Raw genomic sequence first — 25,905 nt, 5'->3', positions numbered from 1 at the left:
CTCAGCATCTGCATTTGAGGACCCACAGCCTGCGCCTGTACCCCACTGCAGCCGGAGCCATGGCAGCGGCCACTTCAGATGGGCTGCCGCTGGCAACATTAGGAAGTAATCTCAATAAATATCAAAACTGAAAATTCTCAAGAAGTTCTAACAATCATGTGGATTCCTTGAATTATTCCCTTGCTTTTAGGGTTCATGGTCTGGAGTTTCAGGAGTGAGCTTTCAAAAAGGGGCTCCTTTCCTTGCCCTGTGCAGGTAGTTCAGTGGTGATGTTTGTTCATACAGGTGATCCTGGTAGGGTGCGAGTGCTTTAAGGGAGAAGTATTTTCATTCTACTGAAGTTTAATGAATTCTGCCAGCTTAGAGAAGACATGTTTCCATACTACAGAGAGTAAAGTCCATTTAGTAATTTCATTGCTCTTTCATCAGAGTAAAGAGCAATGTTCACTATGGGAGGAGGCATAGAGTGAGGAGTGTAAAGAGAAATTCTGGTTTCAAGATGTCTTTCAATGTCTGGTGCGGTGGCTCACAACTGTAATCCCAGCACTTTGGGAGTCTGAGATGGGTGGATCACTTGAGGTCAGGAGTTCAAGACCAGCCTGGCCAACATGGTGAAACCCTGTCTCTACTGAAAATACAAAAATTAGCCTGACATGATGGCACATGCCTGTAATCCCAGGTACTCAGGACACTGAAGCAGGAGAATTGCTTGAACCCGGGAAGCGGAGGTTGCAGTGAGCTGAGATCATGCCACTTCACTCCAGCCTGGGTGACAGAGTGAGACCCTGTCTCAAAAAAAAGAAAAGAAAAGAAAAGATGTCTTTCAATAACACATCTTTGTTTTATTTAAAAGTCTTGATATTCCTCACACATAATACATAACTAAAAAGGTTAAAAAAAAAAAAACCTCTCCAAAGTCAAACAAATTTATTTTTATCCACCATTTTGGTTTATCTTCATCACTACTTTTGTAATGATAAAATCAGGAGGTGACCAGAATCCAAATTTTTACCTTTGTAGAATTATTTCCAAAGGAAAAATATATAACTTCTTTTCAGATTTTGAAAACAAAGTGTGAATTTAATTTTTTAAAGGTTTATGGTTAAGTATGTCCTTGAGATAAGACTCAAGGAATAAAAGCATCTTCAGTCCAATGTAAAATTATGCCACAAAACACTTCATGAAGTTCAGATTTTCAGAAAGGGATGAAGAATACTAGAAATCATAGATATATGACTGAATATAAAAATTCTTCTCTCTTAATTTCCTTAAAATACATATCTAAAGCAAAAATAAGAACATTGCATAGCAGGTTTTGTAATGTATGCAGATGTAATACATAAACGTATACTATGAGAGAACGGAGGACAGCAAGAGGACTTATATTGTTATAAGATTCTTAGATTTTACTGGAAAGTAGTAAAATATTAGCTCCAAGTTGACAATGAAAAGTTAATGAAATTTAATGTATCCCTAAATTGACCCCCAAAACGCAAAGAAGTATTGCTTAATAATTGAAATATAAATTAAAATTAGAATCCTAATAACATTAAATGTATCCAAAAGTAGGCAAAAAAGGAGAAACAGGAATAAAAAATAGAATGGCCACAGAAAACAAATAGGAAAATGGTAGACACAAATTAACCCATATAAAAAAATACATTAGTTCTAAATGGACTAAACACTCAATTAAAAGAGACTGCCAGAACGGATAAAAACGTAAGACTTGTATTTGCTGTCTACATGATACACACTTAAAATATAAAGGCACAAATAGATTGAGATCAAATGGATGAAAACATATATATCATGCAATCAATGTGCATAAAGCTGGATATTAGATAAAGTAGACTTTATGACAAAAAGTATTATTGGAGGTAAAGAAACCTTTTTATCTAAATGATAAAATCAGTTCATCCAGAAGATATAACAATAATAAATGTATATGCATCTAATAGTAGAATCCCAAAATATGTGATGCAAAAGTTGACAGAATTAAGGAAATATACAAATTTTCAATCATAGGTGGAGAATTTAATACCCCTTTTTTGGCAATTGAGAGAATCAGGCAAAAATATTGGTAAGGATAGGTGTACCTTTAACAATCACTTTGACACAACCTTTTTTAGAATACTTTAACAACTACAGAATACACATTTTCTTCCAGAGTAAATGTTTTATTCACCAAAATAGACCAAATGTTGGGCCATAAAACCAGACTCAATAAATTTAAAAGAATTGAAAGAAAACCTTCAGCCAATCGCACAGAAGTCTAAGCTTCAGCAATAACTATAACACTGTCTGTATCAATCATGGTGAGGAGTTGCCATGAACCCCTTACATAGGAGAAAAGGAAAGAAGATGTGTCCCAATCCAGCTACTTGACAAAAATCTCTCCTACTCAGAGAAGAGGGACTAAAGTGGTCCAACTCTATTGCTACTATATTCTATGATATCCAGCTCAGGAAAGTACATAGTAGGTAAGTCATAAAGAGCTTTTCTTTCACTTCCCAGAAATGGTATTAAAAATCGTCTGTAAGGAGAAGAGAGGTGGAGCAAGATGACCAAATAGAACCCTCCAGCAATCATTCCCCCATGGGAACACAAATTTAACAGCTACTCACACAAGATAAACCACCTTCATAAGAACCAAAAATCAGCTTGGGTACTAGCTTGGCCTCAATGGGGTAGAACACTAAGCAGGCTCTTGGGGTCTCTGATTCCAGGCCTCAGCTCCTGGACAGGATTACTGGACCTGCCTTGGGCCTGAGAAGAGTACACTGCCTTGACTGGCAGCATTAACCACAGACTGACTGAAGAGCATTTGGGCTTTGAGTGAACATCAGTGGTAGCCAGGCAATGTTTGTCACAGGCCTGAAGTGGTGGTAGCCATGGAAAGAGACTCCTGTGCTTGAGGAAAGGTTGGGGGATGGGGAGAGTGGGAAGGACTTTGTCTTGTGGTTTGAGTGCCAGCTCAGCCACAGTAGAATAGAGCACCAAGTAGTTTCCTGAGGCTCCTGACTACAGGCCCTGGGTCCCAGATGGCACCTCTGGACTCACCTGGGGATAGGGGGATCTCATTGCCCTGAAAGGAAGGAAACAAGCCTGGCTAGATTTGCCACCTGCTAATTGTAGAGCTGTTGAGCCTTGAGTAGCATAGGTGGCAGCCACACAGTGGTCACCACAGGCCTTGGGAGAGAACCGGTGCTGTTCTGGCTGTAGTTCTGACCCAGTGCAGTCCCAGTGGTGGTGGCCACAAGGGTACTTGTGTCACCCCCTCCCTCGGCTAGCTCAGCACAGAGAGAGAGACAGAGAGAGAGAGGCACTCTGTTTGCTTGGAGGAAAATAAGGGAAGAGAACAGTCTCTGCCTCATAATCCATGCAATTCTCCCAGATCTTACCTAAGATGCCAAGACAGTTCCTCTGTATGTCTAAAAGAGCCACAAGGTTACTGGACTTGGGGTGCCCCCTAAAGCAGATATGGCTGCAGTGACCAAAGACTTAGATTACAACACTCAAGTCCCTTCAGATATCTAGAAAGCCTTCTGAAGAAGAACAGGTACAAACAAGCCTAGACGGTAAAGATTACAGTAAATACCCAACTCTTCAATGCCCAGACACTAATGAACATACCCAAGCATCAAGAACATCCAGAAAAATATGGCCTCGCCAAAATAAATAAATAAATAAATAAGGCACCAGTGACCAATCCCAGAGAGACAGAGATATGTCACCTTTCAGACAGAGAATTCAAAATAGCTATTTTGAGGAAGCACAACAAAAATTCAAGATAACACAGAGATAAAATTCAGAATCCTATCAAATAAATTTAACAAACAGATTGAAATAATTAAAAAGAATTAAGCAGAAATTCTGGAGCTGAAAAATGCAACTGACATATACTTAAGAATGAATCAGAGTCTCTTAACAGAATTAATCAAGCAGAAGAAAGAATGAGTGAGCTTGAAGACAGGCTATTTGAAAATACACAGTCAGAGGAGACAGAAGAAAAAAGAATAAAAATTAATGATGCATGCCCACAAGATCTAGAAAATAGCCCCTAAGGGAAAAATCTAAGAGCTATCAGCCTGAAAGATGAGGTAGAGAGAGGTCAGTGTAGAAAGTTTATTCAAAGAAATAATAACAGAGAACTTCCCAAACCTAGAGAAAGATATCAATACTCAAGTACAAGAAGATTATAGAACACCAAGCAGATTAGACCCCAATAATACAACTTCAAGATATAATAATAAAATTCCCAAAGGTCAAGGATAAAGAAAGGATCCTAAAAGCAGCAAGAGAAAATAAACAAATAATATACAACAGAGCTTCAATTTGTCTGGCAGCAGCCTTCTCAGTAGAAACCTTATAGCCCAAAAAAGAGTGACATGACATATTTAAAGTGATGAAGGAAAAAACTTCTAGCCTAAAGTAGCATATCTGGTGAAAATATCCTTCAAACATGAAGGAGAAATAGAGATTTTCCCAGACAAACAAAAACTGAGGGATTTCATCAACACCAGCCCTGACCTACAAGAAATGCTAAAAGGAGTTCTTCAATCTGAAAGAAAATAAGCAATAAGAAATTATGTTAAAGTACGAAACTCACTGGTATTAGTAAGTAAAATAGAATACTCTAACACTATACTGGTGTATAAACTACTTACATCTTGAGCAGAAAGATTAAAAGATGAACCTATCAAAATAATAACTATAACAACTTTTCAAGACAGTATAATAAGATATAAATAGAAAAAACAAAAAGTTATAGAGTTTTTATTAGTTTTCTCTTTGTTTGTTAGTTTATGCAATCAGTGTTGTCATCAGCTTAAAATAATGGGTTATAAAATATTATTTGCAAGCCTTGTGGTAACCTCAAATCAAAAAACATACAATAGATACACAAAAAATAAAAAGCAAAGAGTTAAAACATGTCACCAGAGAAAATCATCTTCACTAAAAGGAAGACAGAAAAGAAGAGGAGACCAGAAAACAAGTAACAAAATGGCAGAAGTAAGTCATTACGTATCAATAATAACACAATAATAACACAAATGAACTAAACTCTGCAATCAAAAGACATAGAGTGGCTGAATGAAGGAAAAAACAAGACCCAATGATATGTTGCCTACAAGAAGCAAACCACCTATAAAGACACACAGACTGAAAATAAATGGATGGAGAAAGATACTCCACAGAAACCGAAAAAGAGCAGAAGTAGCTCTACTTAGAAAAAATAGATTTCAAGACAAAAACTATAAAAAGAAAGGAAAAAGGTCACTATACAATGATAAAAAGGTCAATTCAGCAAGACGATATAACAATTGTAAATATATATATATGCCCAATACTGGAGCACCCACATATATAAATAAAATATTATTAGAGCTAATGAGAGATATATACCCTAATACGACAATAGCTAGAGATTTCAACACCCTATTTTCAGCATTGGATAGATCTTCCAGACAGAAAATCAACAAAGAAATATCAGAATTACTCTGCACTTTATACTAAATGGGCCTAATAGATAATTATAGAACATTTCATCCAATGGCTGCAGAATACACATTCTTCTCCTCAGCATGTGGATCATTCTCAAATATAGACCATATGTTAAAACATAAAACAAATCTTTAAAAATCCAAAAAAATGAAATTATATCAAGTATCTTCTCTCACCACAACGCAATAAAACTAGAAATCAACAATGAGAGGTATTTTGGAAACTATACAAACACATAGAAATTAAACAATATGCTCCTCAATTACCGGTGAGTCAAGAAAGAAATTAAAAGGGAAGTTGAAAAATGTCTTGAAACAAGTAAAAATGGAAACACAACATACCAAAACTTATGGGATACAGTGAAAGTAGTACTAAGAGGAAAGTTTCTAGCAATAAGTGCCCACGTCAAAAAAAATAGAAAAGCTTCAAATAAACAACCTAATGATGCATCTTAAGGAACTAGAAAAGCAAGAGCAAATCAAAACCAAAATTAGTAAAGAAAATAAATAATAAAGATCAGAGCAGAAATAAGTGAAATTGAAATGAAGAAAACAAAAGATCAATGAAACAAAAGGTTATTTTTAAAGATCAAAAAAATTGACAAAGATTTAGTCAGATTAACTAAGAAAAAAAGAGAGAAGACCCAAATAAATAAGATCAGAGATGAAAAAGGAGACATAACAACTGATACCACAGAAATTCAAAGGATCATTAGTGGCTACTATGAGCAACTATATGCCAATAAATTAGAAAACCTAAAAGAAATGGACAAATTTCTACACACAAACAACCTACCAAGATTGAATCATGAAGAAATACAAAACCTGAACAGACCAGTAACAAGTAATGAGACAGAAGCTGTAATAAAAAGTTTCCTAGCAAAGAAAAGCCCAGGAACTGTGGTTTCACTGCTGAATTTTACCAAACATTTAAAGAAGAACTAACACCAATCCTACTCAAACTACTCCAAAAAATAGAGGCAAAGGGAATACTTCTAAACTCACTCCATGAGGCCAGTATTACCCTGGTGCCAAAACCAGAAAAAGGCACATCAAAAAAAAGAAAGAAAGAAAGAAACTACAGGCCAATGTATCTGATGAACGTTGATGCAAAAATCCTCAACAAAATTCTAAAAAACGAAATTCAGCAACACACTGAAAAGGTCATTCATCATGACAAAGTAGAATTTATCCCAGAAATGCAAGAATGGTCCTACATATGCAAATCAATCAATGTGATACACCATATCAACACAATGCAGGACAAAACCCACATGATTGTTTCAATTGATGCTAAAAAAAATTTTATAAAATTCAACATCACTTCATGGTAAAAACTCTTAAAAACTGGGGATAGAAGGAACATACTTCAACACAATAAAAGCTGTATATGACAGACTCACAGCTAGTATCATGCTGAATGGGAAAAAAACTGAAAGCCTTTCCTCTAAGATCTGGAACACAGCAAGGATGCCCACTTTCACCACTGTTATTCAACATAGTACTGGAAGTCCTAGCCAGAGCAATTAGATAAGAGAAAGCAATTTTAAAAATCTAAATTGGAAAGGAAGAAATCAAATTATCCTCGTTTGCAGATGATATGATCTTACATTTGGAGAAAACTAGACTACACAAGAAAAAAAAAGATTAGAATTGATAAATTCAGTAAAGTTGCAGGATACAAAATTAACATACATAAGTTAGTAGCATTTCTATATGCCAACATCAAACAACCTGAAAAAGAAATTAAGGGCTGGGCGCAGTGGCTCACGCCTATAATCCCAGCACTTTGGGAGGCCAAGGTGGGTGGATCACAAGGTCAGGAGATCGATACCATCCTGGTTAACATGGTGAAACCCCGTCTCTACTAAAAATACAAAAAATTAGCTAGGCGTGGTGGCACATGCCTGTAGTCCCAGCTACTCAGGAGGCTGAGGCAGGAGAATTGCTTGAACCTGGGAGGTAGAGGTTGCAGTGAGCAGATGTTACACCACTGCACTCCAGCCTGGGTGACAGAGCGAGACTCTGTCTCAAAAAAAAAAAAAAAAAAGGAATTAAGAAAGCAATCCTATTTACAAAAGCTACAAATAAAATGCAATACCTTAGAATTAGCTTAACCAAAAAAGTGAAAGATCTCTACAACGAAAACTATAAAACCTGCATGCAACCAATTGAAGAGGACACAAAAAATGGAAAGAGATTCCATGTTCATGGATTGGAAAATCAATATTTTAAAACTGTCCACACTACTCAAAGCAATCTACAGATTCTATGCAATCTCTATCAAAACACCAATGGCATTCTTCACAGAAAAAGAAAAAAATGTTCCTAAAATTTATATGGAACCACAAAAGACCTAGAATAGCCAAAGCTATCGTTAGCAAAAAGAACAAAACTGGAGGAATCACATTACTTGACTTCAAATTACACTACAGAGCTATAGTAATGAAAACAGCATAGTACTGGCATAAAAATAGAAACAAAACAGGCAGACATAAAAACAGGCAGAAATAAAGATGTCCTTTGAAACCAATGAGAACAAAGACACAATGTACCCAAATCTTTGGGACACATTTAAAGCAGTGTTTAGGGGAAATTTATAGCACTAAATGCCCACAAGAGAAAGCAGGAAAGATCTAAGATTGACACTGTAACATCAAAATTAAAAGAACAAAAACTATAAATTAAAATTAAGAGAAGCAAGAGCAAACAAATTCAAAAGCTAGCAGAAGACAAGAAATAACTAAGATCAGACCAGAACTGAAGGAGATAGAGACACGAAAAACCCTTTTAAAAATCAATGAATCCAGGAGCTGGTTTTTTGAAAAGATCAACAAAATAGACCACTACTCAGAATAATAAAGAAGAAAAGAGGCCAGGCACGGTGGCTCACGCCTGTAATCCCAACACTTTGGGAGGCCAAGGCGGGTGGACCATGAAGTCAGGAGTTTGGGACCAGCCTGAACATGGTGAAACCCCATCTCTACTAAAAATACAAAAATTAGCCAGGCGTGGTGGTTCACACCTGTAATCCCAGCTATTTGGGAGGCTGAGGCAGGAGAATCTCCTGAACCCAGGAGGCAGAGGTTGCAGTGAGCTGAGATCGCACCATTGTACTCCAGCCTGCATGACAGACCAAGACTCTGTCAAAAAAAAAAAAAGAAGAAGAAAAGAGAGAAGAATCAAACAGACATGGTAAAAAAATGATAAAGGGGATATCACCACTGATCCCACAAACATACAAACTACCATCAGAGAGTACTATAAAAACCTCTTTGCAAATAAACTAGAAAATTGAGAAGAAATGGATAAATTCCTGGACACATACACCCTCCCAAGTCTAAACCAGGAGGAAGTCGAATCCCTGAATAGACCAATAACAAGTTCTGAAATTGAGGCAGTAATTAATAGCCTACCAATCAAAAAAAGTAAAAGTCCAGGACCAGAGGGATTAACAGCCAAATTCTACCAGAGGTACAAAGAGGAGCTGGTACCATTCCTTTTAAAACTATTCCAAACAAATTGAAAGAGAGAGAATTCTCCCTAACTCATTTTAGGAGGCCAACATCATCCTGATTCCAAAACCTAGCAGAGACACACACACACACACAAAAAATTTCAGGCCAATATCCCTGATGAACATCGATGTGAAAATCCTCAATAAAATACTGGCAAACTGAATCCAGCAGCACATCAAAAAGCTTATCCATCATGATCAACTTGGCTTCATCCCTGGGATGCAAGGCTGGCTCAACATACACAAATCAACAAATGTAATCCATCACATAAACAGAACCAGTGACAAAAACCACATGATTATCTCAATAGACATAGAAAAGGCCTTCGACAAAATTCAACACCCCATCATGCTAAAACTTCTCAATAAACTAGGTATTGATGAAACACATCTCAAAATAATAAGAGCTATTTATGACAAACCCACAGCCAATATCATACTGAATGGGCAAAAACTGGAAGCATTCCCTTTGAAAACTGGCACAAGACAAGGATGCCCCTCTCTCACCACTCCTATTCAACATAATATTGAAAGTTCTGACCAGGGCAATCAGGCAAGAGAAAGAAATAAAGGGTATTCAATAGGAAAAGAGGAAGTCAAACTGTCTCTGTTTGCAGACGACATGATTGTATGTTTAGAAAACCCCATCGTCTCAGCCCAAAATCTCCTTAAGCTGATAAGCAACTTCAGCAATGTCTCAGGATGCAAAATCACTGTGTAAAAATAACAAGCATTCCTATCCACCAATAACAGACAAACAGAGAGCTAAATCATGAGTGAACTCCCATTCACAATTGGTACAAAGAGAATAAAATATCTAGAAATACAACTTACAAGGTATGTGAAGGACCTCTTCAAGGAGAACTGCAAGCTACTGCTCAAGGAAATAAGAGAGGACACAAATAAATGGAAAAACATTCCATGCTCATGGATAGGAATAATTAATATCATGAAAATGGCCATACTGCCCAAAGTAATTTATAGATTCAATACTATTCCCACCAAACTACCATTGGCATTCTTCACAGAATTAGAAAAAACTACTTTAAATTTTATATGGAACCAAAAAAGAGCCCGCATAGCCAAGACAATCCTAAGCAAAAAGAACAAAGCTGGAGGCATCACGCTACCTGACTTCAAACTATGCTACAAGGCTACAGTAACCAAAACAGCATGGTACTGGTACCAAAACAGATATATAGACCAATGGAACAGAATAGAGGCCTCAGAAATAACACCACACATCTACAACCATCTGACCTTTGACAAATCTGACACACACAAGCAATGGAGAAAGGATTCCCTATTTAATAAATGGTGCTGGGAAAACTGGCTAGCCATATGCAGAAAACTGAAACTGGACCCCTTCTTTACACCTTATACAAAAAATTAACTCAAGATGATTAAAGACTTAAATGTAAGACCTAAAACCATAAAAATCCTAGAAGAAAACCTAGGCAATACCATTCAGGACAAAGGCATGTGCAAAGACTTCATGACTAAAACACCAAAAGCAATGGCAACAAAAGCCAAAATTGACAAATGGGATCTAATTAAACTAAAGAGCTTCTGCGCAGCAAAAGAAACTATCATCAGAGTGAACAGGCAGCAACCTACAGAATGGGAGAAAATTTTTGTAATCTATCCATCTGACAAAGGGCTAATATCCAGAATCTACAAAGAACTTAAACAAATTTACAAGAATAAAACAGTGCCATCAAAAAGTGGGCAAAGGATATGAACAGACACTTCTCAAAGGAAGACATTTATGAACCCAACAAACATATTTAAAAAAAACTCATCATCACTGGTCATTAGAGAAATGCAAATCAAAACCACAATGAGATACCATCTCACACCAATTAGAATGGCGATCATTAGAAAGTCAGGTAACAACAGATGCTGGAGAGGATGTGGAGAAACAGGAACACTTTTACACTGTTGGTGGGAGTGTAAATTAGTTCAACCATTGTGGAAGACAGTGTGGCGATTCCTCAGGATCTAGAACCAGAAATACCATTTGATGCAGCCATCCCATTACTTGGTATATACCCAAAGGATTATAAATCATGCTGCTGTAAAGACACATGCACATGTATGTTTATTGCAGCACTATTCACAATAGCAAAGACTTGGAACCAACCCAAATGCCCATCAATGATAGACTGGATAAAGAAAATGTGGCACATATACACCATGTAATATTATGCAGCCATAAAAAGGATGAGTTCATGTCCTTTGCATGGACATGGATGAAGCTGGAAACCATCATTCTCAGCAAACTAACACAAGGACAGAAAACCAAACACCACATGTTCTCACTCGTAAGTGGCAGTTGAACAATGAGAACACATGGACACAGGGAGGGGAACATCACACACCGGGGCCTGTCGGGGGCTGGGGGGCTAGGGAAGGGATAGCATTAGGAGAAATACCTAATGTAGATGATGGGTTGATGGGTGCAGCAAACCACCATGGCACGTGTATAGCTATGTAACAAACTGGCATGTTCTGCACATGTACCCCAGAACTTAAAGTTTAATAATAAAAAAAAGCTAAAAATAGAACTACCATATGATCCAGCAATCCTACTGCTAGATATATATCCAAAAGAAATCAGTATATCAAAGAAATATCTGCACTCCCATGTTTTTCACAGCACTATTCAGAATAGCCAAGACTTAGAAGCAAACTAAGTATCCATCAACAGACGAATGGATAAAGATAATGCAGTACATATACACAATGGAGTACTATTCAGCCATTAAAAAGAATGAGATCCTGTCATTTGTAACAACATGGATGGAACTGGAGGTCATTATGTTAAGTGAAATAAACCAGGCACAGAAAGTCAAACTTTGCATGTTCTCAATTATTTGGGACCTAAAGAGTTTAAAAAATTGAAATCCTGGAGATAGAGAGTAGAATGATTGTTACCAGAGGCTGGGAATGGTAGTGACGGGAGGGGAAAGCGGGAATGGTTAATGGGTATTGGTACAAAAATATAGTTAGTATGAATAAGATCTAGTATTTGACAGCACAACAGGGTGATTATAGTCAATAATAATTTTTGTTTTTTTTGAGATGGATTCTCCCTCTGTCGCCCAGGCTGAAGTGCAGTGGTGTGATCTCAGCTCACTGCAACCTCCACCTCCCTGGTTCAAGCAATTCCCCTGCCTCAGCCTCCCAAGTAGCTGCAATTACAGGTGCATGCCACCATGCCCAGCTAATTTTTTTGTATTTTTAGTAGAGATGGGGTTTCACCATGTTGGCTAGACTGGTCTTGAACTCCTGACCTCAGGCGATCCACCCGTCTCAGCCTCCCAAAGTGCTGGAATTACAGGCGGTGAGCCACCACGCCCGGCCAGTCAATAATAATTTAATTGTATATTTTTAAATAACTGAGAGTATAATTTGATTGTTTGTAACAGAAAGGGTAAATGCTTGAGGATATGGGTACCCCATTTACCCTGAAGTGATTGTTATACATTTTATGCCAGTATCAAAATATCTCTTGTACTCCATAAATATATACACCTACTATGTACCCACTAGATTTTTTTTTTTTTTTTTTTTTTTTTTTTGAGATGGAGTCTCACTCTGTCGCCCAGGCTGGAGTGCGGTGGCGCGATCTCAGCTCACTGCAAGCTCCGCCTCCCGGGTTCAAGCCATTCTCGTGCCTCAGCAGGAGACTACAGGAGGAGATTACAGTAGGAGGAGACTACAGGAGACTACTCCCTAGCTGGGACTACAGGCGCCCGCCACCACACCCGGCTAATTTTTTGTATTTTTTTTAGTAGAGATGGGGTTTCACCATGTTAGCCAGGATGGTCTCAATCTCCTGACCTCGTGATCCGCCCACCTCAGCCTCCCAAAGTGCTGGCATTACAGGCGTGAGCCACCGCGCCCGGCCTAGATTTTTTTGAAATAGTCTCTTAAAGGTAACTAAGATATCAAGATGATATCTCCACCACTGCGTGTTCTGCTACTTTCAGACTAATCCGCACCATACCTGTGTAGTGTTGAAAAGGCAGAATATGTAGCTGAAGACGATCCTGATGCTATCATCATTAACTAGCATCAGGTATGCTAGAATCCAGGTAATTCCAAAAACAACTGCAACAGATAATGTGCTAACAATCTTCTTCATGGATGAAACTTTTTTTGTGCTAGGTGAAAGAAAACAAGAAAAATAATGTGGTTCATTAGGGTTTTACTTATCAACGTCATTATTACTCTCCTATTTAGAATGCATATTCAGCTGCCCATATACATTGTTCACTTAACAATATTATGCCCCAGGTGGAAAAATGATGCTAAGTCTTACATCACTCTGGAGAAAATCTGATTTAGCAAGCTTTATTTTGAATACATTGATACTTGTTTAAAACTTCAGGCAAACACAGCTCCTTAATACTACAGCAGGCAAATTTTAAGAACCAACTTCTTCATTGAAATGGAATTTTCATTTTGTGAATATTACTACAGATCAGCCAATGGAGGAATCCCCTTTTTTGGCACCTGGGAGCTTCCTGAGCCTTAAGTTGATGAGGGAGAGAAAGATTAGTTAGATGCAGAGTGATCTTCTTCCTCTTGTGGAAAGTCTATGCCCCTGGATCCTGGGCTTGGCCATGTGACTTACTTTGGCCAGTGGGACATTAGCAAATTTATCAAGCAGAGACTTGAAAGCATCTGTTTATTAATTTGCCTTCCCTCACTCCTCTTTAGAACCCTGAGACCACTATGTTAAGAAGCCTGGGCTGGTTTAATGGCAGATGAGAGACTATGTGGAGCAGAGATGAGCTTTCCCAACTGAACAGTTGCTACCAAAACCAACCAAACACCAACCACCAGACATGAAAGTGAGTCATGAAGGATTCAAGATGACCGAATAGGAACAGCACAGGTCTGCAGCTCCCAGCAAGATTGACGCAGAAGGCAGATGATTTCTGCATTTTCAACGTAAGTACCAGGTTCATCTCACTGGGACTGATTGGACAGTGGGTGCAGCCCATGGAGGGCGAGCTGAAGCAGGGTGGGGTGTCACCTCACCTGGGAAGCACAAGGGGTTGGGGAATTTTCTCCCCTACCCAAGGAAAGCTGTGAGGGTCCCAGCCTGAGAAACTCCCACACAGATACTGCGCTTGTCCCACGGTCTTTGAAACCCACAAACCAGGAGATTCCCTATGGTGCCTGCCTCACCAGCGCCCTGGGTTTCAAGCACAAAACTGGGCGGCCAATTGGGCAGACACCGAACTAGCTGCAGGAGCTCTTTTTTTTTTCTTTTCATACCCTGGTAGCACCTGAAACACTTTTACACTGTTGGTGGGAGTGTAAATTAGTTCAACCATTGTGAAAGATAGTGTGGTGATTCCTCAAGGATCTAGAACTAGAAATACAATTTGACCCAGCAATCCCATTACTGGGCATATGCCCAAAGGATTATAAATCATTCTATGATAAAGACATATGCACACGTATGTTTATTGCAGCACTATTCACAATAGCAAACACTTGGAACCAACTCAAATGTCCATCAATGATAAACTGGATTAAGAATATACAGCACATATACACCATGGAATACTATGCAGCCATAAAAAAGGATAAGTTCATGTCCTTTGCATGGACATGGATGAAGCTGGAAACCATCATTCTGAGCAAGCTATCACAAGATCACAAAAACAAATACTGCATGTTCTCACTCACAGGTGGGAGTTGAACGATGAGAGCACATGGACACAGGGAGGGAACATCACACACTGGGGCCTGTCAGTGGTGGGGGCTAGGGGAGGGATAACATTAGGAGAAATACCTAATGTAGGTGACGGATTAATGGGTGCAGCAAACCACCATGGCACATGTATACCTATGTAACAAACCTGCCATTCTGCACATGTAACCCAGAACTTAAAGTATAATAATAATAAAAAAAAATTAACCAGGTGTGGTGGTGGACGCCTGTAATCCTAGCTACTCGGGAGGCTGTGGCAGAGAATTGCTTGAACCCAGGAGGCGGTGTGGGGAAAAGCAAGAGAGATCAGATTGTTACTGTGTCTGTATAGAAAGAAGTAGACATAGGAGACTCCATTTTGTTCTGTAGTAAGAAAAATTCCCCTGCCTTGAGATTCTGTTCATCTATGACCTTACCCCCAACCCCGTGCTCTCTGAAACATGTGCTGCGTCAAACTCAGGGTTAAATGGATTAAGGGTTGCGCAAGATGTGCTTTGTTAAACAGATGCTTGAAGGCAGCGTGCTCCTTAAGAGTCATCACCACTCCCTAATCTCAAGTACCCAGGGACACAAACACTCAGGGACCTCTGCCTAGGAAAGCCAGGTATTGTCCAAGGTTTCTCCCCATGTGATAGTCTGAAATATGGCCTCGTGGGAAGGGAAAGACCTGACCGTCCCCCAGCCTGACACCCGTAAAGGGTCTGTGCTGAGGAGGATTAGTATAAGAGGAAGGCATGCCTCTTGCAGTTGAGACAAGAGGAAGGCATCTGTCTCCTGCCTGTCCCTGGGCAATGGAATGTCTCGGTATAAAACCCGATTGTACGGTCCATCTACTGAGATAGGGAAAAACCGCCTTAGGGCTGAGGTGGGACATGCGAGCAGCAATACTGCTTTGTAAAGCATTGAGATGTTTATGTGTATGCATATCTAAAAGCACAGCACTTAATCCTTTACCTTGTCTATGATGCAAAGACCTTGTTCACGTGTTTGTCTGCTGACCCTCTCCCCACTATTATCTTGTGACCCTAACACATCCCTCTCTCGGAGAAACACCCACGAATGATCAATAAATACTAAGGGAACTCAGAGGCTGGCGGGATCCTCCATATGCTGAACGCTGGTTCCCCGGGTCCCCTTATTTCTTTCTCTATACTTTGTCTCTGTGTCTTTTTCTTCTCCAAGTCTCCCATTCCACCTTACGAGAAACACCCACAGGTGTGGAGGGGCAACCCACCCCTTCAAGGCGGAGGTTGCAGTGGCCGAGATCACGCCACTGCACTCCAGCCTGGGTGACAGAGCAAGACTCCATCTCAAAAAAAAAAAAAAAAAAAAAGTGAGTCATCCTCGATCATTAATAAGCATCCAAGCCCGTCAAGACAGAACTACCCAGCCAACACTCAACTCATGGCAAATAATAAACATTTGTCATTTTTCACCATTAAGTTTTGGGGCAATTTGTTATGTAGCTACTGAACACATGAAAGTTACTTATTAAACAATTAAATCACAGTCTGCTTGTCATTATAACTAGGCTAATTTATGAACCATAGTCTATCAATCAACATTTAGCAATACAAATTTGATTGGTATCTGTGGCCAAACATGATAATTTTTGTATGAAGGAAATATATCCTGATTTGCAATTAGGCAAAGAAGCCTTTACCGAGGTTTTTCTGCATTGCTATTAAACATACTATTTTTTCCTTCCACTCTCACAACTTATGTTCAGTAAACATACTTTTAATGTTTATCAGTGATAATATTTTAACCGTATTTCTTCTTAATATGAACTACCGTTCATATAGGAAGAATGATACTTAACCTTGATCTGTAAAGTACATATTTAAGATATAGTCCCACTAGAAAAAGGTGCCCAAGTGAAGGCAACAGGCCACTGATGGCGGAAAGGAAATGAGTGAGTCTTTGGTGGTTTTGATGTTGCTGAAGATTTAGTGGAAAAGCTGAGAAAGTTTCGTTTTCACAAAGAAACAAACAATGCTTCTATTGTAATGAAGATTGAAGGATAAACGCCTGGTGGCACTGGATGAGGAGCTTGAGGGTATTTCACCAGATGAACTTAAAGATGAACTACCTGAATGACAACCTCGTTTCATTGTGTATATAAATATCAACATAAATATATCAACATAACGGATATATATATCAACATAATATCAACATAACGGTTATAAATATCAACATAACGGATGGGAGAGTTCCATATCCTCCGTGCTTTATTTTCTCCAGTCCTGTTGGATGTAAGCCTGAACAACAAATGATATATGCTGGCAGTAAGAATAAGCTAGTCCAGACAGCTGAACTAACCAAGATATTTGATATAAGAAATACGGAAGAACTGACTGAAGAATGGTTATGTGAGAAACTTGGATTTTTCCACTAATGTGAACTTCTGTGTTTCTAAAGTATTTATGTATTACCCTACCATACTGGAACCAGACATAAATACTTATTTGTGTCTAAAAATGCATTGTTACTTACAGTTTGTTTTCTGCAGTAAAGAAAAATTCTTCATTTGTGCAAAGTTTGATCAAAGAGGAAATCATCTTTATAGTGATGAAACTTTGTACAGTGTTTCCTTATATTGGTAATTATTCGATGGATTACTTTTCTCCATGGACTTTTTGCACTCTTGTGACTAACTTCTATAACTTATGGTTCAGAATTTGTTACTATTTACAGACACCACTGGAATGTGGATATATTAGATTGTGAGAGACAACAGTTGCCTCCTTTTGACAAATACTGGATATTAGCAGTTTATTTATGAAAATAGCTTATTATCACTAGTCAAATCATTGAAATTGATGTGGGGTCAAAGACTTGAGTGACCCAGTATTCAGCCATGAATAATTTACTGTAGTGTAACCTGCATTACAAGTACATTGATCAGTTCTGCATCTTGTTTGGTTTTCTGTATCTTTTTAATCAAGTCTAGAAACTATGTTCATCAATCATAATTTTTAAGGTTGGGGAGTTAGATTTTATGATAGAATTATGACCGTTAGCTTTTCTCCTTATGGAAAATAGCATCTTAGTCTTAGAAATTGGTGGGTTGTAATAATCAAGGGCTTCATTCCTTTTACGTCATTTCTAAACAGTTTTGCGTCTAGGTTAATAACACTTCATTTATAAAGCACCGCTTAATGTCCTGTGAACACTAGTTATTTTAAATGTGTTAATACTGTGCCTTTGATTTGTTAGCTTTAAAGTTAGTTTAAGACTTTTACACTCCAGTATTCCAGATTTGGTGAAATTAATACTTTTTTAAAGAGTCCAAATAAAATAATTTTCTAATGCGTATATCTGAAATTTATAATAAAATCAACTTCATATTTTAAAAATTCCGACTATCTGCTTGAATTGGTGAATACATGGCAGTCGAGACTTATAATTTTGGGTATACTTGTGATTAGTTTTGTGCCATAGGAAAAAATTAACTTAAAACTTTGGCCATAGATAATAATGTTAAAACATCAATATCACATCTTATATCCTAATGGTCAGAAGATATTCTGAACTGGATGCTTGAATAGTTAACTAAACCAGTCTTGTTAGATGATGGTATTCTTGGCATAAAGCAAGGATTCTGTTATTTGGCATACTTATAAAAACAAATATATAAGTAACCATTGAACATTAATTTGATAATAGGTCTAGAGACTCTGAAGACTAACCAAATTTGGTGAGTGAATTCTTATATTAAGAACATCTTAGTCATCTCAAAACTAGCAAAATTTAAATTTTGGCATGTTTTCCATTCGTATGTTCTTTGTATTTTATTTTTGAGGTTTCTGTGAGAAGTAAAGATGGAATTTTCATGATATTGAATAGAACATCTTCTGTTCTCAACCTTGGCTTCACTAATTTAGAAGTCAGCAAGCAGTAGAAAGTTAGTTGGAGATGAGAAAGTTCTAGAGTAGGTGTTTGTTTTGGTTCTTGGAGGCAAAAGAATCTTTATTCCAATTTCCAGAGAGAGAGAAAACCCACCTAGGAAGTTTAAGAATTCTTTAAACAGGTATTTTGATATTGGATAATAACATGCATATAATTCTGTAGAAATGCAAATGTAATCCAAGTGAGTGGAGAGTGTTTTTAATGTTTTTGAATGAAGGAAATGAGGTTTTGTTTCACGGTTTGCAGCAATAAGAGAAACTAGTGCTGCAATAATGTATTTTTAAATGAAGTTCCTTATTTTTTCTTGCATGTTTTAGTTTTATTTTTAAATTTGGAGGTCCTCCATAATGTCAGATAATATTGACCTGCCGTACATTAGAACCCTTAGTTCCCCTACTCTCTTTAACAGGAGCGAAGAGCTGTGATAAACCATGCTTTTTTGAGCTTGCCTGACTCCTAGTCAATAACATGTTTTTTGCAACACAACAGATTGAGGCTAGAGGATCAGTAGGACATTTTTATTTTATCTGTTCTATGGGGAGATTTACAAATCCCATGCTCTAAAATGTTCTCAAACATTTGTATAGATTTCCCTTTCATCTTACTAAATTTTGCATTGTTCTTTTCAAGTATATTTCCTATTTAGTGTCTTTTTTCTGCCATCCCCCGATAATAACTCCAGGTTTCATAATTCCAGTTTTTTGTTTTTTGTTTTTTTCATAATTCCAGTTTTTACATTCCGTATCTTTCTGGTACAACCATTCCCATTCAACCTTAATCATTCTTTCCTTTTTGGCAGCAACTTTTTTCCTGGGACCCTCCTTCATGGTCTTCTAAGTCAGCACTAGTTTTGAAATTGTTGGCCTTGCATAAGTTCTGCATAGCATTTAATGTCAAAATAAAATCAACTGGTAATCACAGTATTATTTAGTGTGGTTTCCATGACAACAAAAACACATATGAAGAAAACTTCTCAGGTTACTATGCTGAAATTCCAAAATGACTGAGTTTTGAATAGTGATCACTTTGTTCTGGTGTTGATGCTATTATATTAGGAAAAAAGTTGGTTGACTGCTTTTGTTTAATTGACTTCTAAAATAAATGTTCAAATTGTCTAGTTCTAAAAGTTTACTAAATGCCTAATGCAGTTAAACATACTGTTAAGAGCGTGTTGCTAAATTTTTTTACTGTCATTACTAAATAATCTGTGTGGCAAAATGTGTGTCAGCACTTTCCCCTCCCCTTTTATCTCCTATTTTCAGGAGTCAAATGTAGCCATAAACTGTATCCTTGTCTGACACTTTAGCTAAAAATTTCCAGTTAGGGGAGTTTATTGCCAAATTAAATTTGGCTGTTTCCCCCCAACCCATATAGATATTAAGGAAGGTATACTTAAAAAAATGTTTGAACTACTTTTAAAACCTGAGCAATGTCATTAATCCATATGTGGACTAGTGATGAATAGATATTTTCATAAAAGTTTAAATGCTGATATTTGGTGGAAGTAGAGGGTAACTTGCATTCTATAAATTCAAGTATTCTTACTGTGGTTGCTTTCCCTATTTGTTCAATAAACTGATAATACTGGAATCTATAGAGTTTGAGCCATTACAACTTCTGTGAGGATGTGTTTCAAACATTTCTGGACAAATCTTATTTTGTATTTCTGAAAGAATGTAATAATCTTCTAGCCACTTAAAACCAATGGTCCCAAGCTGAATATTCTTGAGAAATTTGTTTTTATTATGCCATTTGACATTTCAAATCAGTGCTCATATACAGTAATCTTGTGATAGAAATTGTATTTTCTTGCTTTTTGGAGTATAATTCATATAAATATAATTACTTGAATATTGTTTGAGATCATTAACATGCCAGGGCAGTTCCCACTGATTTCAATGGTCCAATATAATCTCATTCAGGAGGCTTGAAACATTAATGATTTAGTCTTGTGAATTTTAACAGTTGTCTGTCATCATTTAAAAAAACCAACAACTGGCACAATTTCTTAAGCTGTAGTTTCAGTCTCTGCTAGTTCATATTGCATGTTTATTTGGGACAGTCTTTTGTTAAGCATGGTGCTTGTACTGGTTTAAATAAAATGTTAACATTAAAAGAAAAAAGATATAATCCCACTAAAGATGGTGGCTTTTACTTATCTGGTATTATTAAGTGGACCTATTTGTAAGCTTGCTATAAGCTCACAGATGTGCTTGCTTTTATTGTCTACTTACTATATGAGCAAAATCTTATAGAATTAAATCTGAACTCATAGTCTCATTAGCACTGTATTCCAATCAATTTATGCTATGGAGATGGGGTCAGGAAGGGTAGAGTATATATGTTTAATAGTTTCTGCTTTTTGTCTCTCCAACTGAATGCTCTTGTTGTATATCAGGGATGACAATGAAAATGCTTTTTGGAGCCAGAAAGGTTATAGAAAGGAGAGAAGCAGTACGGATGGGAACTGGTAAATCAGAAAGCACATGACCCCCGCAGGGAATGTCAGCTTAGAGTGGCCAGATATTCCAATTTTTTCAAGAGAAAATTCAATTCTTTTTTTTTTTTTTTTTTTGAGATGGAGTTTCGCTCTTGTTGCCCAGGCTGGAGTGCAATGGTGCAATCTCAGCTCACCACAACCTCCACCTCCTGGGTTCAAGCGATTCTCCTGCCTCAGCCTCCCAAGTAGTTGGGATTACAGGCATGTGCCACCACACCCGGCTAATTTTGTATTTTTAGTAAAGATGGGGTTTCTCCACGTTGGTCAGGCTGGTCTCAAACTACCAAGCTCAGGTGATCCACCCACCCCCGCCTCCCAAAGTTCTGGGATTACAGGCATGAGCCACTGCGCCCTGCCAAAAATTTAATTTTTAAGTGAGCTCTCCAAATTTTTGTATCTTTGCCACTAATTTAAAAAATTTAAGGCTGGGCACAGTGGCTCATGCCTGTAATCTCAGCACTTTGGGAGGCCAACTGGGGAGGATCACTTGAGCCCAGGAGGTCAAGACCAGCCTCTTTTTTACAGAGACTATATCGCTATAAAAAACAGAAAAAGATTAGCTGGGCATGGTATTGTGTGCCTGTAGTCCTAGCTACTCTGGAGGCTGAGGGGAGAGGATAACTTGAGTCCAGGAAGTCGAGGCTGCATTGAGCTGTGATTGTGCCACTGCACTCCAGCCTGGATGGCAGAGCAAGACCCTGTCTCAAAAAATAATAATAAAATAAAATAAATAAGAAATTTTAGTGCTATTGTGTAATTCAAGCAACACATGTAAAATATAGCCAACAGGTACTGGACTGTATTAATAAAATGAAAATCCAGGTATCAGCATTTTCCCACGACCTTCTCATTTCTTTAATTATCCAAATATGATTTCTTGAATATTTAGGATAAGGGACGAAAATTTTTTTTCTTGAAGTCTAGGTTTAGTTTTTAGTTGATCCTCGCTTTGTTGAATCCACAGATGTGGAAACCCAGGATATTGAGAGCAGACTGTACGGATGTGAGAAGACGAGAAGATCCACCTTCTGAGTCAAAGTGTAAGAGAAAAATCTCTCCTGTAAACCACGTAGCCCTGCCATTGTCTCAGTTTGAAAGCTTCTGAAACTGTGGATGTGTTATGGTGCTGTGTTAAGTGCTGGATGAGCCTTGCCTGGCAGCTTCCCATTCATTGGGAATCTTACCTTGTCAGGTTCTGGTTATTCTTCCACAGCACTTTGATCGAGATTGTAATAAACATAACAACATTGCTGATGAGGATAATGGTTACAGGTACGATGAATGACCACAACAGCGGACTCTTTATAACACCATTGGGTTCTGGAATTGCCAGCCAGCAGCTGTGGAAGAAAAAAAAAATTGCTTCAGCAGACTAAGAAAGGTATACATACTGGTCTTTGTGCTATTAACACTATTGACATTCACTCAACTGAAAGATCTGCTAAAAGTTAACATCCCTCTGCATTTTACACATTTGAGATGACTTATGACTTTCAAGAATTCTACCCACTAGAAAAGTGAAATAATATACTATAACTTTAAACTGTCTCCTATTAATGGGCTTTTTTTTTCTTTTTTTTTTTTTTTTTTGAGACTGAGTCTCGCTCTGTCGCCCAGGCTGGACTGCAGTGGTGCAACCTCGGCTCGCTGCAAGCTCCGCCTCCTGGGTTCACACCATTCTCCTGCCTCAGCCTCCCGAGTAGCTGGGACTACAGGCACCCGCCACCACGCCCAGCTGATTTTTTTGTATTTTTTTTTTAGTAGAGACGGAGTTTCACCGTGTTAGCCAGGATGGTCTCGATCTCCTGACCTCGTGATCCACCCACCTCGGCCTCCCAAAGTGCTGGGATTACAGGCATGAGCCACTGCACCCAGCCTTGATGGGCATTTTTAAAATATTAATGTTTAAAAAGAGTTTGAAAAAGTTATTTAACCTCATTGTACCTGTTTTGTGTTTGTTTTGTGGGGTTTGTTTTGTTTTGTTTTGTTTTTTGGTGGTGGTGGTTGTAGTGGCGTTTTTTTCTCATCTGAGGTGAGAATAATAGTAACCACCTACTGGCATTGTTGAAAGAATTAATTAATTCATTTAATAAATATTTACAGAGTACATATTATGTGCTAGACACTGTTTTAGACACCAAGGTATCAGCAGCGGACAAAACAAAAATCCCTTCTTTAGTGAGGTTACATTCTAGTGCAGAGAAATAGATAAAACAAAGTAAATAAAATACACAATATGTCAGATGGTGACGAATGCCATGGAGAAAAAGTAAATCAGATAATGAGAGTAGAAATTACTGTGTATTTGTGTGTGGAGGGGAGGGGTGTTTCATTTTAAATAGAGTGGTCAGGGAAAACCTCATGGAAAAAAGCTGTATTTGAGCAAAGACCTGAAGTAGATGATGGGGAAGGGTGTTCCAGGCAGAAATCACATCAAGTGCAAAGGCCCTGAGGTGACAGCTTAAGAAAGAAAAAAAGGCTAGTGTGGCTGAACCACAGTAAGTGGATAAGGTTAGTGGAAAGATACAAATTATGTAGGAGCTTTGTGGGTGATTGCTTATACCCTAGACAAGATGGAGAGACATGACGTGAACTGTCTTGAGTTTTAAAAACATTAATCCAGGTGCAGTGATGAGAGAACAGCATGAGCAAAAGTAGGAAATATTAGGTTGGTACAAAAGTAATGGCAAAAACTGCAATTACTTTTGCACCAACCTAATACCTAGGAGTCTATTGCAATAATATGGATAGTTTGGACCAGGAGAGGAGATGTCAAAAAATAGTCTGATTCCTGATATATTTAAAAGTAAAGCAAAATAATTTATTGATGGGTTGGATGTGGTATGTAGGGGATTAAGAATGACTCCAAAATCTGAGCACCTAGAAGGATAGAATTACTATTAACTGGGGAAGACGATGAGATGAGCAGGTTTGGGAGGGAAGATGAGGAGATGTCTATTAAACAGTCAAGTGGAGGTGTCAGGTAGGCCATTAGGTATTACAATGATGTGAGAAGCTATGGCACATATTTGGCATTCAATTAATTTTATTTTCTTTCCCCTGGAGTTTTGTAAAACACCATTATTATACACGTGAAAGGATTTCTAAATTTTTTTTGCATTGGAATAGTTTTAATTTAAATTATTGGAAATCATATTTCTAATCTGAATGACCTAGGAGGAAACTGAGATGATGTTCCATTCTCTATAATGAATTTAAAAATGCAAAGGCATGCTTGCCTCTAACAGATACAATAATAAGTCCATCCATAAATAAAATAGTGCCAAGTTTATCTTCAGGATGGTGGAGGTTGATCTGACAAATAGCTATGGACTTGAGGTCTGCAGAGCATTATAACTGGATGCAGATGAAGTGTTTAACTCCTTGGTTTGCCATGGAACATAGGGAAAGAAAGCTTCAGTGTAAAAGCAATACTTGAAAAATTTCCCCCCAATTATAATTCCCCATGTTAACCTCAACCCTTTGGGAATGTCTGAAATGGCCTACATAGTAGTGGTACAGAGAACTGGGGGTAGAGCATTAAAGAGGAATGTGGCCTGCCCTACATTCACCCTGTAACTGGGTCTATGCAGACACAGCAGTACTTCAGGTAACTGGGTCAGGGATTTCAGGATGATTGGTAGAACTGGGAGCAACAGGGGAGTGCACAGGCCCTTGAGGAGCAACTGCTAGGAGAATAACTCAGGAAAACCAAAAATAATCCCTCCTGAGTTTCAATATATCCTGAAGAAATGTGGCCCTTGATGGCATGTGTGTAGGGTGGAAGGTGGGGGAGAAAGTCCAGGAGGAGGCAGATGCTTATGTCACACATCCTTTCCTCTTTCCCCAGCTTCTCTTATTATCAGTTGCCTCGTATCTTCCCCAACAACTAACACCGTAATCAGGAAAGGAGCTGCCCTTAATTATTTACAGCTCAGTGTGAATAAACTGAAGTCAGTTGGCTTCTTTCTTCTGAAGACTTTTAAAGGAGGGAGTCTAGCCCTGTGCCTGGGTTAACACCAATTAATAATGCAATTTGAAGTGAATTACCTCCCCTATGAGATATTTGCATCTTGGGTATCTCTAATTAGATATTTCTACTCGTGGCGTTAAAATTTTAAAACCTAAAACTATATTTAACCATAATCAAACATAGTATCTGGCAGCATGAAATAAGGCCAGGCAGTCAGCTCCCCAGCCTACAGTTGGGCATGATCAGCCCTGGGAAAGAGGTGAGTTCCCAGACACCACAGCCTTCCTTTGGTGTACTTGCCCATTTCCAAAAGTTTTGCTTTCATTTGTGTTGGTTTGGGACTTCAGGTGGAATTTGGAGATATGAATAGTTAGATTTATAAAATGAGAAGAGAGGATAAATTGAAGAGTAGTTGCCATTTGGTAGCAGAAATGCATATAAAGAGTTGAGTCTCAGTTCAGCTCCACTTTCTCTTCTCCCCCACACAAAAAAAGCAAATGTCATATAGTCAGATGCTTCTGTTACAACAGTTAATTATTCACACTGGAATCACAGGAAGAATTTGTTATGTATGATAAATCATCATGAAATATTCATTAAAATCATATCAACATAGAATTGGTTTATATGAGTGAGACATATAGTGTTCGAGTTATTAAATGTTTTCACACTTGATTGATCCCTTGAAGTAACCCCAGAACAGGAATTACTATTATTGTTATTCCCATTTTCTGGAAGAGAAAACTAAGATATAGGATTACT

At 38.0% G+C, this 25,905-nt stretch overlaps 1 protein-coding gene and 1 pseudogene across 2 annotated transcripts in view; one reads left to right on the top strand and one right to left on the bottom strand.

Annotated features, from left to right (window-relative positions):
• Positions 1-25,905, bottom strand: part of ADGRG7 (adhesion G protein-coupled receptor G7) — an 86,036-nt gene that overhangs the window by 13,372 nt on the left and 46,759 nt on the right. For both annotated transcript variants that reach the window (XM_003821915.4, XM_063602700.1), the window contains 2 exons: positions 22,355-22,510; positions 13,034-13,190 (listed from right to left, as the gene is read on the bottom strand). In XM_003821915.4, the coding sequence (XP_003821963.1) occupies positions 13,034-13,190; positions 22,355-22,510 (313 nt within the window). The remainder of the gene's footprint in view (positions 1-13,033; positions 13,191-22,354; positions 22,511-25,905) is intronic.
• LOC103786672 (glia maturation factor beta-like) lies at positions 16,667-17,156 on the top strand (annotated as a pseudogene).

Source organism: Pan paniscus, chromosome 2 (assembly GCF_029289425.2).
Source record: "Pan paniscus chromosome 2, NHGRI_mPanPan1-v2.0_pri, whole genome shotgun sequence".
Lineage (NCBI taxonomy): Eukaryota > Metazoa > Chordata > Mammalia > Primates > Hominidae > Pan > Pan paniscus.
Note: the sequence above shows the minus strand (reverse complement) of the source record. Positions and strands in the feature narration are given on the sequence as shown.